Source organism: Oncorhynchus tshawytscha, linkage group LG26 (assembly GCF_018296145.1).
Source record: "Oncorhynchus tshawytscha isolate Ot180627B linkage group LG26, Otsh_v2.0, whole genome shotgun sequence".
Classification (NCBI taxonomy): Eukaryota; Metazoa; Chordata; class Actinopteri; order Salmoniformes; family Salmonidae; genus Oncorhynchus; species Oncorhynchus tshawytscha.
Genome location: NC_056454.1, coordinates 34,387,687 through 34,406,482, shown reverse-complemented (window position 1 = coordinate 34,406,482; position 18,796 = coordinate 34,387,687). Strand labels below are relative to the sequence as shown.

Below are 18,796 nucleotides of genomic sequence, written 5' to 3'. Positions count from 1 at the left end.
CTCTGGATGAAAGCGTGAGCGGAGGGAACAGTGACCTCGGACTCCGTACTGGGAAAGATAGGTGGCTGGTAACCTAAACTACACTCAAACGGAGAGAGACCCGTGGCTGCCACTGGCAACGAATTGTGAGCGTACTCAACCATAGAGAGTTGTTGACTCCAGGAAGAGGGATTCTTAGAAACCAAACATCGCAACACTCTCTCCAAATCTTGGTTGGCCCTCTCCGTTTGACCGTTGCTCTGGGGATGAAACCCTGAAGACAGGCTGACACTCGCTCCCAGTAACCTACAAAACTCTTGCCAAAACTTGGACACAAATTGGGGCCCCCTGTCAGAAACTACGTCCATCGGCAGGCCATGTAAGCGAAAGACGTGATCCACGACAGTTCCCGCTGTCTCCTTGGCAGATGGTAATTTAGGCAAGGGAATAAAATGAGCCGCCTTCGAGAACCGGTCCACCACGGTCAAAACAACCGTCTTGCCCTGGGAGGGCGGGAGGGCGGTAACAAAATCTAGCGCGATGTGGGACCAGGGTCTCGAAGGGACCGACAGCGGTTGGAGTAACCCATCTGGGGGTCGATTAGAAGTCTTCCCAGTGGCACAAACCGAGCAAGCCAAGACAAAACTGTGAATGTCACGAGCCATCAGTGGCCACCAAAAGCGTTGCTTAACCAAAAAGCTAGTGCGGCTGACTCCTGGATGACACGCTACGTTGGAGCAATGCCCCCACCGAATAACATCGGACCGACACCCCTCCGGCACAAACAACCGATTAGGCGGGCAACCGGGCGGAGGCGTTACCCCTTCTAAGGCCGTTTTGACCCTCGATTCAACCTCCCATGTGAGTGTGGAGACCACTAGGGTCCCGGGTAGGATGCACTCGGGAGTGGATGGGCGTTCGGAATGGTCAAAAATGTGAGAAAGGGAATCGGGTTTGACATTCTTGGAGCCCGGGCGATACAAGAGAGAGAAGTCAAAACGTCCGAAAAAGAGTGCCCACCGCGCCTGCCTGGAGTTGAGTCGCTTGGCGGTTCTGATATATTCTAAATTTTTGTGATCGGTCCAAACTATAAAAGGTACCCCCGAACCCTCTAACCAATGGCGCCACTCCTCCAGTGCTAACTTCACTGCCAACAACTCTCTGTTGCCAATGTCGTAGTTGCGTTCCGCAGGTGATAACCGATGGGAAAGGAACGCGCAAGGGTGCATCTTGTCGTCAGAAGAGGAACGTTGGGAAAGTACCGCACCTACCCCCACCTCTGAAGCGTCCACCTCCACCACGAACTGACGCAAGGGATCGGGAGCTATGAGGATGGGAGCCGAAACAAAGCGGCTCTTGAGTTTCGCGAATGCAGCCTCGGCTGTATCGGACCACCTGAACGTCACTCTGGGGGAGGTTAAGGCGGTAAGAGGAGCGACTATCTGGCTAAAGTTGCGAACGAAACGCCGGTAGAAATTGGCGAATCCCAGAAACCTCTGTAGGGCCTTACGGGAATCTGGGCTTGGCCAATCCACCACAGCCTTAACCTTGTCAGGATCCATGCGAATACCTTCAGTCGAGACGATGTAACCTAGGAATGGAACGGATTGTGCATGAAAAATGCATTTCTCCGCCTTGACAAAAAGTCCATTCTCCAACAACCTCTGAAGCACTCGTCTGACGTGCTGAACGTGTTCCTGGAGAGAAGAAAAAAATCAGTATGTCATCCAGGTAAACATATATGAACTGATCAATCATATCTCTCAGCACGTCATTGACGAGTGCCTGGAAAACCGCTGGGGAGTTGGATAGCCCAAAAGGCATGACCAAATATTCGAAGTGCCCTCTGGGGGTGTTAAACGCGGTCTTCCATTCGTCCCCCCTTATGCGAACCAAATGATATGCATTCCGTAAATCCAACTAAGTGAACACGGATGCTCCCTGTAACCTTTCAAAGGCTGAGGACATCAACGGTAAGGGATAGGTATTCTTCACTGTGATGTTATTCAACCCACGGTAATCAATGCAAGGACGCAGAGAACCGTCCTTCTTCCCCACAAAGAAGAACCCCGCCCCGCTGGAGAAGAGGAAGGACGAATGAATCCAGATGCCAGAGAATCAGAGATGTATCTCTCCATAGCCTCCCTCTCAGGAACAGAGAGTGAATATAACTTGCCTTTAGGCGGAGACTCACCTGGCAATAATTCTATTGCACAGTCATAGGGACGATGCGGAGGAAGAGAAGCAGCACGGGACTTACTGAACACCTCCTTCAGGTCGAGGTATTCAACGGGCACGTTAGACAAATCCACTGCCTCCTCTAGAAACACAGAATCAGACACAGACGAACAAGCAGACACCAAACAGGACTCAAGGCACTTGTTAATCCACATGGATATAGAGTTATGACCCCAGTCAACTCTGGGGTTGTGTTGGGTGAGCCAAGGGTGGCCGAGAACTAATGGTGCAAGGGGTGAGTCCATGAGTAGAAATGATAGTGTCTCAGTGTGATTGCCAGAAGTGATGAGTGTGATAGGTTCAGTGGTGTGAGAAATGTTGGGGAGTTCTTGACCATTGAGAGCGTTGACGGATATCTTGTGCGAGAGTGAGGTGATAGGAATCTGGAGTTTGTGAGCGAGCTTGAAGTCCATGAAATTACCCTCTGCTCCTGAGTCCAGTAAGGCTTGGGTGTCGTGCGTGTGGGTGGCCCATCTTAGTCTTACCGGGAGGAGAGTAGATGATGAGGTCTTCTCTGTGGTGACACCACCCGATAGTAGCCTCATGCTTACTACCGGGCCTGATCTTTTACCGGGCAGGAGTGGATAAAGTGGCCCGCTCTACCACAGTAGAGACAGAGTCCTTGGGATCTCTGCCTCTCCCTCTCTTCCCGGGAGAGGCGAGCTCTCCCCAGCTGCATGGGTTCGTGAGCGGAGGCTGAACTGGCCGTGTTCCCGCCGCTGGCATGCCAGCCCTCCGTGTCGTTATACGGTCTGTTAGGGCATGCTCGGCGGCCAATACGACTCAGACGAGCGTCGACCCTCAAGGCTAGTTCCACTAGTCCATTTAAATTCCTGGGAAGGTCCAGAACATAAATCTCCTTCTGGATCCGGTCCTCCAGCCCATGCAGGAACATGTCCCACTGCGCCTCCTCGTTCCACTGACACTCTGCGGCCAGAGTGCGGAATTGGATGGAGTATTCCGATACTGGACGGTCTCCTTGGCGAAGGTCAGCGAGTAGTCTGGCCGCCTCCCTACCCGCCACGGCCCGATCGAAGACTCTTCTCATCTCAAATCAAAATTATCAAATCAAATCAAAGCAAATTTTATTTGTCACATACACATGGTTAGCAGATGTTAATGCGAGTGTAGCGAAATGCTTGTGCTTCTAGTTCCGACAATGCAGTAATAACGAGCAAGTAATCTAACTAACAATTCCAAAAAAACTACTGTCTTATACACAGTGTAAGGGGATAAAGAATATGTACATAAGGATATATGAATGAGTGATGGTACAGAGCAGCATAGGCAAGATACAGTAGATGATATCGAGTACAGTATATACATATGAGATAAGTATGTAAACCAAGTGGCATAGTTAAAGTGGCTAGTGATACATGTATTACATAAGGATGCAGTCGATGATATAGAGTACAGTATCAACGTATGCATATGAGATGAACAATGTAGGGTAAGTAACATTATATAAGGTAGCATTGTTTAAAGTGGCTAGTGATATATTTACATCATTTCCCATCAATTCCCATGATTAAAGTGGCTGGAGTAGAGTCAGTGTCATTGACAGTGTGTTGGCAGTAGCCACTCAATGATAGTGGTGGCTGTTTAACAGTCTGATGGCCTTGAGATAGAAGCTGTTTTTCAGTCTCTCGGTCCCAGCTTTGATGCACCTGTACTGACCTCGCCTTCTGGATGACAGCGGGGTGAACAGGCAGTGGCTCGGGTGGTTGATGTCCTTGATGATCTTTATGGCCTTCCTGTAGCATCGGGTGGTGTAGGTGTCCTGGAGGGCAGGTAGTTTGCCCCCGGTGATGCGTTGTGCAGACCTCACTACCCTCTGGAGAGCCTTACGGTTGAGGGCGGTGCAGTTGCCATACCAGGCGGTGATACAGCCCGCCAGGATGCTCTCGATTGTGCATCTGTAGAAGTTTGTGAGTGCTTTTGGTGACAAGCCGAATTTCTTCAGCCTCCTGAGGTTGAAGAGGCGCTGCTGCGCCTTCCTCACGATGCTGTCTGTGTGAGTGGACCAATTCAGTTTGTCTGTGATGTGTATGCCGAGGAACTTAAAACTTGCTACCCTCTCCACTACTGTTCCATCGATGTGGATGGGGGTGTTCCCTCTGCTGTTTCCTGAAGTCCACAATCATCTCCTTAGTTTTGTTGACGTTGAGTGTGAGGTTATTTTCCTGACACCACACTCCGAGGGCCCTCACCTCCTCCCTGTAGGCCGTCTCGTCGTTGTTGGTAATCAAGCCTACCACTGTTGTGTCGTCCGCAAACTTGATGATTGAGTTGGAGGCGTGCATGGCCACGCAGTCGTGGGTGAACAGGGAGTACAGGAGAGGGCTCAGAACGCACCCTTGTGGGGCCCCAGTGTTGAGGATCAGCGGGGAGGAGATGTTGTGGGGCGGCCCGTCAGGAAGTCCAGTACCCAGTTGCACAGGGCGGGGTCGAGACCCAGGGTCTCGAGCTTGATCAGCTTGGAGGGTACTATGGTGTTGAATGCCGAGCTGTAGTCGATGAACAGCATTCTCACATAGGTATTCCTCTTGTCCAGATGGGTTAGGGCAGTGTGCAGTGGTTGAGATTGCATCGTCTGTGGACCTATTTGGGCGGTAAGCAAATTGGAGTGGGTCAATGGTGTCAGGTAGGGTGGAGGTGATATGGTCCTTGACTAGTCTCTCAAAGCACTTCATGATGACGGATGTGAGTGCTACGGGGCGGTAGTCGTTTAGCTCAGTTACCTTAGCTTTCTTGGGAACAGGAACAATGGTGGCCCTCTTGAAGCATGTGGGAACAGCAGACTGGTATAGGGATTGATTGAATATGTCCGTAAACACACCGGCCAGCTGGTCTGCGCATGCTCTGAGGGCGCGGCTGGGGATGCCGTCTGGGCCTGCAGCCTTGCGAGGGTTAACACGTTTAAATGTCTTACTCAATTCGGCTGCAGTGAAGGAGAGACCGCATGTTTCCGTTGCAGGCCGTGTCAGTGGCACTGTATTGTCCTCAAAGCGGGCAAAAAAGTTATTTAGTCTGCCTGGGAGCAAGACATCCTGGTCCGTGACTGGGCTGGGTTTCTTCCTGTAGTCCGTGATTGACTGTAGACCCTGCCACATGCCTCTTGTGTCTGAGCCGTTGAATTGAGATTCTACTTTGTCTCTGTACTGGCGCTTAGCTTGTTTGATAGCCTTGCGGAGGGAATAGCTGCACTGTTTGTATTCAGTCATGTTACCAGACACCTTGCCCTGATTAAAAGCAGTGGTTCGTGCCTTCAGTTTCACACGAATGCTGCCATCAATCCACGGTTTCTGGTTAGGGAATGTTTTAATCGTTGCTATGGGAACGACATCTTCAACGCACGTTCTAATGAACTCGCACACCGTATCAGCGTATTCGTCAATGTTGTTGTCTGACGCAATACGAAACATCTCCCAGTCCACGTGATGGAAGCAGTCTTGGAGTGTGGAGTCAGCTTGGTCGGACCAGCGTTGGACAGACCTCAGCGTGGGAGCTTCTTGTTTTAGTTTCTGTCTGTAGGCAGGGATCAACAAAATGGAGTCGTGGTCAGCTTTTCCGAAAGGGGGCGGGGCAGGGCTTTATATGCGTCGCGGAAGTTAGAGTAACAATGATCCAGGGTCTTTCCACCCCTGGTTGCGCAATCGATATGCTGATAAAATTTAGGGAGTCTTGTTTTCAGATTAGCCTTGTTAAAATCCCCAGCTACAATGAATGCAGCCTCCGGATAAATCGTTTCCAGTTTGCAGAGAGTTAAATAAAGTTCTTTCAGAGCCATCGATGTGTCTGCTTGGGGGATATATACGGCTGTGATTATAATCGAAGAGAATTCTCTTGGTAGATAATGCGGTCTACATTTGATTGTGAGGAATTCTAAATCAGGTGAACAGAAGGATTTGAGTTCCTGTATGTTTCTTTCATCACACCATGTCCCGTTGGCCATAAGTCATACGCCCCCGCCCGTCTTCTTACCAGAAAGATGTTTGTTTCTGTCGGCGCGATGCGTGGAGAAACCCGCTGGCTGCACCGCTTCGGATTGCGTCTCTCCAGTTAGCCATGTTTCTGTGAAGCAGAGAACGTTACAGTCTCTGATGTCCCTCTGGAATGCTACCCTTGCTCGGATTTCATCAACCTTGTTGTCAAGAGACTGGACATTGGCAAGAAGAATGCTAGGGAGTTTTGCACGATGTGCCCGTCTCCGGAGTCTGACCAGAAGACCGCTTCGTTTCCCTCTTTTTCTGAGTCGTTTTTTTTTTTGGTCGCTGCATGTCATCCACTCGGTTACACTGGTTGTAAGGCAGAACACAGGATCCGCATCGCGAAAAACATATTCTTGGTCGTACTGATGGTGAGTTGACGGTGATCTTATATTCAGTAGTTCTTCTCGGCTGTATGTAATGAAACCTAAGATGACCTGGGGTACTAGTGTAAGAAATAACACGTAAAAAAACAAAAAACTGCATAGTTTCCTAGGAACGCGAAGCTAGGCGGCCATCTCTGTCGGCGCCGGAAGTAGTACCTCGGAGAGTGTCTGGAAAGAGGTGCAGCATGGGTCCTGGTTCGCCCACACCGCCGTTCCCCAAAGAGCCGCTTTGCCTGATAGCAGTGTGAGTACGAATGCTACCTTAGACTGTTCACGGTTGAAGGTCCGTGGCTGCAACGAGAATTGCATGGAACATCTCGTAAGAAAAGCTCTGCAATAGTCAGGATCACCTGAATAACCCTCTGGTGTCGGTAGCCGTGGCTCTAGCTGGGAATCCGGCTCTGGCAGGGCGGGTTGAACTGCCGGTGTAGGTGGCGCATCGAGACCCCTCAGATGTTGTAATTGTTGGGTCAGCTGGGATACCTGCGTCGCAAGGGCTTGTACTGCCCGACCTGTGCTGGAGATGTTCTCCTCTTGTTGATCCATTCTCGTGATACTGCGGGAAATGAATTCGGTCAGACTCGTTGAACTCGCTGCATCCATGGTCTGGTCAGATCGTTCTGTGACAATACAGAGGCGGATGCAAGATGCAAGCAACGATGGTTTAATGAATACAGTTTACAGCAGCAACAGGACAGACAGACTGTACTCAGACGGAATCCGACCCAGGGACTAGGGCGCATCTTCCGATGATAGCGTGCTGAGAAATCCAGGGGAGTGTGTCCGGATGGGTAGGAGGAAGCACAGCAGATAATCCACACAAGGGCGGTGAGAGATGAGCACGGACACATGACACAACCTCAGAGAAGTAACAACGATCTGACAACAAGAAACACTGGTTACAGAACATATAAAGGGAAGATAAGTGATTCCAGCTGGCACAGACAATCAGGCCGAGATTGGGAACCACGCCCACACAAACACGGGAGAGAGAGAGAGAGAGAGAGAGAGAGAGAGAGAGAGAGAGAGAGAGAAAGAAAGAGAAAGAGAAAGAGAGAGGGAGGCAGTGGATTCATGAACCGTGACACATGTTTACTCCTGGACATATTTAAAATAGCCATAACAAAGGGGTTGAATACTTATTGACTCAAGACATTTCAGCACAAATGTTTTCTACATTTGTAAAAATGTTGATAAGCATAATTCCACTTTGACATTGTGGGGTATTGTGCATAAAAAAAAAAAATTTAAAAAAAAAAGTCAATGGGTGTGAATACTTTCTGAATGCACTGTAACATATAACCAAGAGCAAACAAATGTATATTTACATGATCATTTGCAAAACTTAGAATCAGATATTAAAGACTACCAGAACACACTGGATCCCCTAATTACATTGAATGAGTTACAGGACAAAATACAAACCCTCCAGCACAAAAAGGCCTGTGGTGTTGATGATATACTAAACTAAATGATGAAATATACAGATCAGAAATTCAAATTGACTATACTTAAACTCTTCATAATTATCCTCAGCTCATTTGGAATCAAGTTCTGATCACCCCCAAAGACCAATTTGACCCCAATAATTACAGTGGAATCTGCGTCAACAGTAACCATGGAAAGATCTGCAACAGCAGACTCCAACATTTCCTGAGCAAATGTCAAATTGACTTCTTACCAAAATATCAGACGACAGGCCACAAATACACCCTGCACTCTCTAATTGACAAAAAAAAGGAAAGTCTTCTTATGCTTTGTTGATTTCAAAAAATCTTTTCATTCAATTTGACATGGTCTGCTATACAAATTGATGGAAAGCGGTGTTGGGGAGAAAACATACAAGATTATAAAATCATTTTTTACAAACAACAAATGTGCAGTTAAAATTGCCAATAAACACACATACTTGTTTCCTCAGAGCCGTGGGGTGAGACAAGAATGCAGCTTGAGCCCCACCCTCTTCAACATATCTAGCAAAGAATTGGCGAGGGCACTAAAACAGTCTGCAGTGCCCGGCCTCACCCTAATAGACTCTGAAGTAAAATGGTTACTGTTTGCAGATGATCTGGTACTTCTATCTCCAACCAAGGAGGGCCTGTTTTGTTTGCCTGCACAGATTGTGTCAAACCTGCACCCTGATGGTAAATCTCAGAAACACAAAAATAATGGTGTCCCAAAAAAAGACCAGTTGCCAGGACAACAAATATACATTCTATCTACACACCGTTGCCCTAGAGCACACAAAGAATTATACCTAACTCGGCTTAAAAATCAACACCACTGGTTACTTCCACAAAGCTGCGAACGAAGAGACAAGGCAAGAAGGGATTTCAATGCCATCAAAATAATTATAAAAATTGACATTTCAAATAGGATCTGGCTAAAAATCCTAAAATCAGTTATAGAACCCATTGCTCTCTAACGTTGTGACATCTGGAGTCCAGCCACCACCCAATTGAGACTGCATGCAGAATTCAGCAAAAATATCCTTCATGTACAATGCAAAACCCCAAACAATGCAGGCAGAGCAGAATTAGGACTATACCTGCTAATTATCAAAATCAAGACAAAAGCTGTTTAATTCTACAACCACCTAAAAGGAAGTGATGCCCACACATTCCAACACAAAGCCCTCATCTACAGATTAACCTAGCGAAGTGTCCCCTCAGCCATCTTGTTCTGGGGCTCTGTTCACAAGCACAAACAGACCCCACAGAGCCCCAGGACAGCAACACAATTAGACTTAATTATAGGACTACACAAATATAACTATTTTATATACTGGAAGAATCAACCAAAAAATTGAGCAACCTGGAAAGTTGTCTGACCCTAAACAGAGAATGCACAGTGGCAGAATACCTGACCACTGGGATAGACCCAAAATTAGGAAAATCCTTGACTATGTCCATTAACTTCCTTGCTATTGAGAGAGGCCGCCATAGGCAGATCTGAAGTGGAAACTGAGATGCACTTCCTTACTTCCTGCTAAAGGTATGACCATTTCAGAGACGCATACTGTATTTTCCACAGATCACACCGACCTACAAAGAATTAGAAAATTAATCAAACATTGATAAACACCCATATCTGTTGGATGAAATACCGCAATGTGAAAACGGGGTAACCAGTGGAGCACAAACATATTCATACTACAACTTTGTGCACATTGTTAAAAACATTATCTGATAATATAATATTTGCAATGGCTTAATCCTTTTGAAACCATTGTTTTTTGTTTCTTCTCACTTTTGTTTATTGTTTACTTCACAGAGAAATAGAGACAGAAATATATATATATATATAGAGAGAGAGATAGGCAGAGCATGAGATAGAGGGAGACAGGGACAGAGAGCAAAAGAGAGAGACTTAGGGAGGGAGAGAGCGAGAAATTCCACTCTCCATCTGCTCTTTGAGTGCTGTGAATCCTACGATTATAATTTTCAGCTGCAGAAAGAAGGGGCAGATATCTTTTGGTATTGCAGTCAGTCAGTTCACCGTGCTGGCCCCGTCACGTCTTTGTTCTATTTCCTGCTGAGCGGCAGGCTGGCAGCTCACTGCTCCATGTACACATAACGACGTTGTTAAAAACAATGCAGTGGAAATGCCATCTTGACACTATCCCAGGCAGTCCTTCAGTTCAGACAGATTGAAATAGATTCAGAGATTATCTCTGTTACCATTCCTTTCCCTCTCCCCTCTTAAATAGCCTCACCATGCAGTGTCCTGACTCCCGAACGTGCCCCTTCATCTCTGGGACTGACATGACTGTTTTTTTCTGTTGACAGACACTCAAGCCCAATGTCCAGTCGAGTAATTGATTGATTGTGATCAAATGGATGACTGACTGATTTATTCTGTTGCTTCATTAAATCTGTTCCTTTCCCTCATCCAGGTGTATTGGACCCAGACTGCAGGACTGTATTGGCATGATGGACAGGTAAATCTCTCTTCAAATCCCTACTGTCACTTCCTTCTTTGTCCCCAGGACAGACTGCATACACAGACACAAGTTCAACTTTGATTTATTTGCGAATTTACAAGTTTATGCATTTAAATGTATCTTTGACAAGGGCTCAATAGTAAAAAGATGACACACACACTTCTCCCCAGCAGAAAATGTAATGACAACCAACTGTTCCCACTGAGCAAGGCTTATATTTATTGCTACAGTGGTTCCTCCTTTAAAAGTTGCGAGCTTACATCGCAGGACTTAAAGGTACCCAGCGTCACAGCTTCATTGCTCCAGACACCACAAGGGGGAGTTAGAACACTAATTATGCATTTGAGTCCCAAGGTTTTTATCACCAATCATAGTGGTTCCAATAACTAATTTGACACGGGCCACCAGTCACAGGTGACTTTCTCAGCAAAGATGGCTGACAAAACATTAAGGTGGAAGCAAATGTAAGTAATTATAACATGAGTCAAGCAAAAAATGTGCAATTGAGAGGAATGTTGTTAATGTTAGAGACACGATTGTGCATATTTTTGTCATACAGTTAATTTACAGAAATCACTATTTAGCCAGTTTGCTGACTAGCTAGCTAGTGTTATGACATGAATATGAAATTGTAATTCATGTTTTGGGACTGAGAAAACCAGCCTATCTATTGAAACAGTGGATGTAAGAATCTAGCTAGCTAAAGCATTTCCTGCAAATTGAATGTACAATTGTGTTAGCATGCCTTGCTTATATTTTCCGTGCAATGCAGCTGAAGTAACATAGCTAGCTAAGTATGTACTTGCTTATTGAGTATTGGTGGTTAAAATAACTGTGCCTATGGATGTGTCTGAATGGCATTAATGAAGCCTATGGATTGAGTAGAATATAATAACTTTATTGTGCCAAGGATGAAAGTCTTATATACATGTAGTTATTACCACGCATGAGATCCACACATTGCAGCCTGGACATTAAAAATATTCACTGATCATGTACTCTTCCTTGGCAAATAAAGGTGCGGTTCAGGTATGAATCTCTGTGAGACATTCTTTTTCAGTCATATCCAATACCAGGTGTATCAAACTCCATTCTTTGAATGATGCCATGACTGCATGTATGTATTACAATTATACACTTCAACAGTGTTTACCACTCCTGCTCCTGGGACATCAATACTTCCACATTGTAACTATGCAATAGACTAGAACCATGATTTAAGTAAAGGCTAATTTGTCATTCATATATACAGAAAATAAACAGTACACTACACTTCCTATGCATATCTACCTCCATCTATCTGAGGACACAGGATACAGTAGGTATAGTATTTCAATGAGATACTTCATTTCAGAGAATGTGAAACGCTATATTGAAAGTTCATTATCCAGGTGTTATAAATACATAATACATGCATTATAAATATAAATATTATAATATTATGTTATAAATACAAGTTCAATCTGTACTTCAATACGATGTACATTCTGAAAAACAGAAAGAAAGTGGTGAGGAGAGGGGTGTGAAAGACAAAGGGAAAGAGGTAAGAGCAGAAGAGCCGGGAAGACAGCATATGACTAATGAATGACCTACCCTAATATTCTCTCAGTTCATCACAATTACATAGTGTCTCTAGCGGTGTCTCTTAACCAGCCCTGGGCCCCCAGTTGGCCCGAAGGTTATCTGTGGCGATGACGGGACTGGCTTCCGCTCTCACATCAACACATACCTGCAGACGAGAGACAGATGAATAGAGAGAGAGAGCATGTTTAAGCTTTGTTTCTTAAATTCTAACACTGTCAGTCATCATAATCATCATGAGGTGAAATACAAAACTGACCTTGGATCATTAACTCTGGGACTACTATATCTCTACATTTCAATGTAAAGCACCTCTTTAATAATACTTCTGTTGACCCGACCAAGTGACCTCTCACCTATGATCATGCTGTGCCCTCTGTCAGCTAGTTCAGATGTGGGAGGGGTTCACCAACACAGCTGATATAACCTATAGGATTTAGGGAGAAGGATGAAGTGAAAGAGACTTATTGAGGACATAAGGTGGTGAAAGAGAGTTGTTCAACAGGAATCTGTGTGTGTAGTCTCACCTAGTGTCCACACTAAGTGGTTCTTTATGCTCAAAAACAGACACATGAGGACAAACAATATAACATGTAATTATAAGACTTTTACATTACCAGATCATTTGGAATTACTAAAGTATAATATTCCTTATAACAAATCTTAACATTGGATAGATAGGTGCATGTGTAGCATGTGACAATAGCAGGATCATATCAAGGATTGCATTACAAATGAATACATAAATACCACTTGAAGCTTGATGACTTGATCATTTGAATCCGCTGTGTATTGCTAAGGCAAAAACAAAGATGTGCCCCCCTTTGAGTCCCCAGGACCAGGACTGAGAACCGCTGCTCTTCATTGGGCCCTCTTTATCTGCAGACAGGCTTTCAAAGCTCTCTGTATCTGGGGACAGAAAACCTCACAAGAAAACAGACTTCATTATACTCAAATTAGACAGCACTGAATATCGTGTTCTCTGTCCTCACTTTTAAAGACTGGAACGACTTTTTGAACTACACAAAATTACCTGCTCTATCCAGAATATCCCGCTCTCACTTTGACAGCTGGGCCTGCTATCCTTGCACCCTCATCCATGGCTGTTAGCTAGCTACACATGTATTTTACAGTGTTAAATATATCAAGATAGATAGCTAATATGAAGTGAGGTAGCTGGTCAAATGTAATTAACTTAGCTAGCTGTCTATACAGTATGTAAACTAGCTAGCTACGTTGGCAGCTCATTTGAGTTAAAATGCACTGTAGCTAGTTACTGAAGCTAATACATTGTTTTTCTTAACATTTTCGAAATGTATTTGCTTACTTGAATAGGTTCTCCCAGCCATGTGGGCAATTGAAAACAGAGCAGCAAAGTTAATTTGTCACCAGAGCGTTTTAGAGCATATTACTATTTGCCTGTGAATAACCAGACCTTCATACAAACTTGATATGCTGAATTTGACGCACAATCAAAGTTGCTGACATATCCTGCCAGCACACCCACAAGCGAGGCACTCAGGCGGAGAATGAGGTGTGGAACGAGATGGAAGTAATGTAACGGTTTTCTAGTGGTGATGAAAGAGAGTCGGACCAAACTGCAGCGTGTCGATTGCGATCCATGTTTAATATAACAAAAAAAACACGAACTTACAAAAAACAATAAACGAAACCGAAACAGCCTATCTGGTGCAAACTAACAACGAGTACACATAGGACACTAAGGACAATCACCCACGACAAACTCAAAGAATATGGCTGCCTAAATATGGTTCCCAATCAGAGACAACGATAAGCACCTGCCTCTGATTGAGAACCACTCCAGACAACCATAGACCTTGCTAGACAACCCACTAAGCTACAATCCCAATACCACCACCAAAACCCCAAGACAAACACACCACAATTACAAAAACCCCATGCCACACCCTGGCCTGACCAAATACATAAAGATAAACACAAAATACTTTGACCAGGGCGTGACAGAACCCCCCTAAGGTGCGGACTCCCGAACGCACCTCAAAACAATAGGGAGGGTCCGGGTGGGCGTCTGTCCATGGTGGCGGCTCCGGCGCGGGGACGTGGACCCCACTCCTTTAATGTCTTAGTCCCCTCTCCCTTCGTCCCTGGATAGTCCACCCTCGCCGCCGACCATGGCCTAGTAGTCCTCACCCAGAACCCCACTGGACTGAGGAACAGATCGGGACTGAAGGACAGCTCGGGACCGAGGCAGCTCGGGACTGAGGGGAAGCTCGGGAGTGAGAGAAAGCTCAGGAGTGAGAGAAAGCTCAGGAGTGAGAGAAAGCTCAGGAGTGAGAGAAAGCTCAGGAGTGAGAGGAAGCTCAGGAGTGAGAGGAAGCTCAGGAGTGAGAGGAAGCTCAGGCAGGTAGATAGATCTACCAGCTCCTGGCTGGCTGGTGGTTTCAGCAGATCCTGGCTGACTGGCAGATCCTGGCTGACTGGCAGATCTGGAAGAGTCTGGTTGACTGGCAGATCTGGAAGAGTCTGGTTGACTGGCAGATCTGGAAGAGTCTGGTTGACTGGCAGATCTGGAAGAGTCTGGTTGACTGGCAGATCTGGAAGAGTCTGGTTGACTGGCAGATCTGGAAGAGTCTGGTTGACTGGCAGATCTGGAAGAGTCTGGCTGACTGGCAGATCTGGAAGAGTCTGGCAGACTGGCGACGCTGGGCAGACTGGCGGTGCTGGGCAGACTGACGACGCTGGGCAGACTGGACGACGCTGGGCAGACTGGCGGTGCTGGGCAGACTGGCGATGCTGGGCAGACTGGCGATGCTGGGCAGACTGGCGATGCTGGGCAGACTGGCGATGCTGGGCAGACTGATGGCGCTGGGCAGACTGGCGATGCTGGGCAGACTGGGGGCACTGGCGGCGCTGGGCAGACTGGCGGCACTAGCTGCTCCATATAGGCTGACAGCTCTGGCGGCTTCTTACAGACTGACCGCTCTGGCGGCTCCGTGCTGACTGGCAGCTCCTTGCAGACTGGCAGCTCCTTGCAGACTGGCAGCTCCTTACAGACTGACAGCTCCGTGCAGACTGACAGCTCCGTGCAGACTGACTGCTCCATGCAGACTGGCTGCTCCATGCAGACTGACAGCTCTGGCTGCTTCATGCAGACTGACAGCTCTGGCTGCTCCATGTAGACTGGCTGCTTCATGCAGACTGGCAGCTCGGGCTGCTTCATGTAGACTGACAGCTCTGGCTGCTCCATGCGGACTGACAGCTCTGGCTGCTCCATGTAGACTGACTGCTTCATGCAGACTGGCAGCTCGGGCTGCTTCATGTAGACTGACAGCTCTGGCTCCTCCATGCAGACTGACAGCTCTGACTGCTCCATGCAGACTGACAGCTCTGGCTGCTTCATGCAGACTGGCAGCTCTGGCTGCTCTATGTAGACTGGCTGCTTCATGCAGACTGGCAGCTCGGGCTGCTTCCTGTAGACTGACAGCTCTGGCTGCTCCATGCGGACTGACAGCTCTGGCTGCTCCATGCAGACTGACAGCTCTGGCTGCTCCATGCGGACTGACAGCTCTGGCTGCTCCATGCGGACTGACAGCTCTGGCTGCTCCATGTAGACTGGCTGCTTCATGCAGACTGGCAGCTCGGGCTGCTTCATGTAGACTGACAGCTCTGGCTGCTCCATGTAGACTGGCTGCTTCATGCAGACTGGCAGCTCGGGCTGCTTCATGTAGACTGACAGCTCTGGCTGCTCCATGCAGACTGACAGCTCTGACTGCTCCATGCAGACTGACAGCTCTGACTGCTCCATGCAGACTGACAGCTCTGACTGCTCCATGCAGACTGACAGCTCTGGCTGCTTCATGCAGACTGGCAGCTCTGGCTGCGCTGAACAGGCGGGAGACTCCTGCAGCGCTGTGTCGGAGGAAGGCTCTGGCTGCGCTAAACAGGCGGAAGACTCCGGCAGCGCTGGAGATGAGGAAAGCTCTAACAGCGCTAGATAGGCGTGAGACTCCGGCAGCGCAGGAGAGGAGAAAGGCTCTGGCTGCGCTAAACAGGCGGGAGGCTCCGGCAGCGCTGTAGAGGAGGAAGGCTCTGGCTGCGCTGAACAGGCGGGAGGCTCCGGCAGCGCTGTAGAGGAGAAAGGCTCTGGCTGCGCTGAACAGGCGGGAGGCTCCGGCAGCGCTGTAGAGGAGGAAGGCTCTGGCTGCGTTAAACAGGCGGGAGACTCCAGCAGCGCAGGAGAGGAGAAAAGCGCTGGCTGCGCTGAACAGGCGAGGCACACTGAAGGCCTGGTGCGTGGTGCTGGAACTGGTGGTACTGGATCGAGGACACGCACAGGAAGCCTGGTGCGGGGAGCTGCTACCGGAGGGCTGGGGTGTGGAGGTGGTACTGGATAGACCGGACCGTGCAGGCGCACTGGAGCTCTTGAGCACCGAGCCTGCCCAACCTTACCTGGCTCGATGCCCACTCTAGCCCGGCCGATACGAGGAGCTGGAATATACCGAACCGGGCTGTGCACCCGCACTGGAGACACCGTGCGCTCCACAGCATAACACGGTGCCTGCCCGGTCTCTCCAGCCCCCGGTAAGCACAGGGAGTTTGCGCAGGTCTCCTACCTGGCATAGCCATACTCCCTGTAAGCCCCCAAGACATTTTGGGGCTGACTCTCGGGCTTCCATCCGCTCTGCCGTGCTAGCTCCTCATAATGCCGCCTCTCTGCTTTTGCTGCCTCCAGCTCGGCTTTGGGGCGACAATAATCTCAGGCTCATTCCAGGGTCCTTTACCGTCCAATTCCTCCTCCCATGTCCATAACTCCAGGTGGTGCAACCTCTCCCACTGTAGCTGCTGCTGCTCCTGCTGCTGCTGCCTCTGTTGCCTCTTCTCCTGTTGCTCCTTTGGGCGGCTACACTCCCCTGGTTTAGCCCAGGGTCCTCTCCCGTCGAAGATCTCCTCCCATGACCAGAAATCCTTGGTGAGCATCTCCTTTTTCGGCTGCTCCTGCCTGTTGACACGCCGCTTGGTCCGTTGGTGGTGGGTGATTCTGTAACGGTTTTCTAGTGGTGATGAAAGAGAGTCGGACCAAACTGCAGCGTGTCGATTGCGATCCATGTTTAATATAACAAAAAAACACGAACTTACAAAAAACAATAAACGAAACTGAAACAGCCTATCTGGTGCAAACTAACAACGAGTACACATAGGACACTAAGGACAATCACCCACGACAAACTCAAAGAATATGGCTGCCTAAATATGGTTCCCAATCAGAGACAACGATAAGCACCTGCCTCTGATTGAGAACCACTCCAGACAGCCATAGACCTTGCTAGACAACCCACTAAGCTACAATCCCAATACCACCACCAAAACCCCAAGACAAACACACCACAATTACAAAAACCCCATGCCACACCCTGGCCTGACCAAATACATAAAGATAAACACAAAATACTTTGACCAGGGCGTGACAAGTAACAATCCGGTCTAAATAACAAGTGGAAAGGGGAAAAAAACTATTATTATTATTATTATTATTATTATTAACCCCACATTATAATTATATAAAAGCCCCTTAGATATTCTGGGTTTCGACAGCTGGAGGCATTTTGTTTTTCACAAGCGTACTTACTGTAGCAGACTGAATTCTGCAAACGTGTAATGGGTGCGTGTTGGTGGCAGGGAAGTCAGGCGCAGGAAAATGAACTTGGTATAAATGGAGTCGTTTAATAAGTGCTAATAAAACTCCAAAAACCAAAATATACAAAAAAAATGATATAAATTGGTACAAAACCCGTCGCACACCGACACATGACTTGCACATAACATACAATAAAACAAACAATCTCCGACAAGGACATGAGGGGAAACAGAGGGTTAAATACAAAACATGTAATTGATGGGATTGGAACCAGGTGTGAAGGAAGACAAGACAAAACCAATGAAAAATGAAAAACAGATCAGTGATGGCTAGAAGGTCGGTGACGTCGACCGCCGAACACCGCCCAAACAAGGAGAGGGACCGACTTTTCTAGGATGGGCTATTAGCTGAACAAAAGACTATTCAACCTTTACTAAAGAATTCTCTAATAGCCTAGCTTGGTGCGAAAAATCCCCCTCCCCAACTTGCAACAAATAATTTGTTTTCAACCTTTCTAAGGCACTGCATCTCAGTGCAAGTGGCATTACTACGGTCCCTGGTTCGAATACAGGCTGTTTCACATCCGACCGTGACTGGGAATGCCATAGGGCGGCACACAATTAGCTCAGCGACATTAGAGGTAGGCCGTCATTGTCAATAAGAATTTGTTCCTACCTGACTTGCCTAGTTAAATAAAGGTTACTTAAAACAACTGGTGGCAACCACAGCTCAATAAATAGGAGGTGAACAGTGGCTGGTGCTGGAAATATAGCTAACTTGTTATTCAAGTGTTGCACACCAACAGATGGAGAAAATGTACACCAGTCAAGCAATTCATTTCAACAATAATCTTCATTTTAATTGGACTTTACAAACAACAAGAGGGCTTAATTTGAGTCTATTTCTTTGGAGCCTAGAATATATAAAAGAACTTAACTGGCTGATGCAGGTTCGATACCGGTGTCGGCCGCCACTGGGAGACCCATGAGGGAGCTTTTGGTTTTAATTTAGAATCCTCCAATCCTCTATATGTAATTATTGGCGGAGAGTCACGTTATATTTT

General features: G+C 47.4%; 1 protein-coding gene across 1 annotated transcript in view; it reads left to right on the top strand.

Moving 5' to 3' along the window:
- The window catches only part of LOC112224855 (receptor tyrosine-protein kinase erbB-4-like), a 275,238-nt gene that overhangs the window by 156,122 nt on the left and 100,320 nt on the right, over positions 1–18,796 (top strand). Inside the window, exon 16 of the mRNA XM_042306366.1 lies at positions 10,488–10,532. Within this exon, the coding sequence (XP_042162300.1) occupies positions 10,488–10,532 (45 nt within the window). The remainder of the gene's footprint in view (positions 1–10,487; positions 10,533–18,796) is intronic.